Source organism: Aptenodytes forsteri, unplaced genomic scaffold, assembly GCF_000699145.1.
Source record: "Aptenodytes forsteri isolate BGI_AS27 unplaced genomic scaffold, ASM69914v1 Scaffold839, whole genome shotgun sequence".
In the NCBI taxonomy this organism is placed as follows: Eukaryota; Metazoa; Chordata; class Aves; order Sphenisciformes; family Spheniscidae; genus Aptenodytes; species Aptenodytes forsteri.
In genome coordinates this window covers 13,327-14,464 of record NW_008795899.1, presented here as the reverse complement: position 1 = coordinate 14,464, position 1,138 = coordinate 13,327, and the positions used below count along the sequence as shown (strand labels likewise).

Below are 1,138 nucleotides of genomic sequence, written 5' to 3'. Positions count from 1 at the left end.
ACCCCCCCCGTCACCCCGTGTCACCTCCATCCCACCCCGCCACCCTCCCATCACCTCCCAGCGTCACCCCATATCCAGGCCTAAGGGTGTCCCCGGGGTGGCGGTCCCCCATCCCCGTGTCCCCCACCCAACCCCGGGGTGGCCCCGGGGTGACGTGTTCCCCCGTCCCCAGCCGGGCTCCTGTCCTACACGGCGCCGCGGGGACAGGTGATGGCCCTCGACCCAGCGCCCGTTGTCCTCAACGACTCCACCTACGATGGATACAGCGTTGGCCCGTGAGTCCCCCAGCTGTCCCCAGCTGTCCCCAAGGGTCACCTGCCCCAACCAGCCCCAGGAGTTCCCAAATTGGCCCCAGCTGGTCTTCAGCCATCCTCAGGTGTCCCCGGACTGTCCAAAACTGTCCCCAGACTGTCCCTGAACCTTCCCAAATGTCCCCAATGGTCCTCAAACTGTCCCCAAGTGTCCCCAGCCAGCCTTGGCCATCCCCAAGTGTCCCCAAACTGTCCCCAGACTGTCCCTGGACCTCCCCAGAAGTCCCCAGTGGTCCTCAAACTGTCCCCAAGTGTCCCCAAACCATCCTCAGGCGTCTCCAAACTGTCCCCAGACTGTCCCTGGACCTCCCCAGAAGTCCCCAGTGGTCCTCAAACTGTCCCCAAGTGTCCCCAACCAGCCTCGGCCACCTCCAAGAGTCTCCAAACCATCCCTAACTGTCCCCAAACTGTCCCCAGGTATCCCCAGACTGCCCTTGGCCATCTCCAACTGTCCCAAACGTCTCCAAACAGGCTCCAACTGTCCCCAAATCATCCCCAACCATCCGCCACTGTCCCCCAATGACCCCAAAGTGTCCCCAGAAGGTCAACCACTGGTGCAAAACAGCCCCAAATTGTTCCCTGCTGTCCCCAACTGCCCCCAAATAGCCCAGACTGTCCCCAAATTGTCACCTGCTGGCCCCAAACAACCCCAAACTGTCACCCACTGTCCCAAAAGAGCTTCAGATTGTCCCCAGATTGCCCCATCTGTCCCCAGTTGTCCCCAGTTGACGCCAATGTCCCCCAAAGCAGCCCCGATTGCCCCCAAATTGTGCTCTAGATCCCATGGGGGGGAGTGGGGGGGGGTCCCAGGGGGGTGGGACGGAGGG

General features: G+C 62.5%; 1 protein-coding gene across 1 annotated transcript in view; it reads left to right on the top strand.

Moving 5' to 3' along the window:
• Positions 1-1,138, top strand: part of LOC103903104 (epithelial discoidin domain-containing receptor 1) — a gene marked incomplete at both ends in the record, with an annotated part of 19,226 nt that overhangs the window by 4,766 nt on the left and 13,322 nt on the right. Inside the window, 2 exons of the mRNA XM_019473381.1 lie at positions 173-275; positions 310-376. Of these exons, the coding sequence (XP_019328926.1) occupies positions 173-275; positions 310-376 (170 nt within the window). The remainder of the gene's footprint in view (positions 1-172; positions 276-309; positions 377-1,138) is intronic.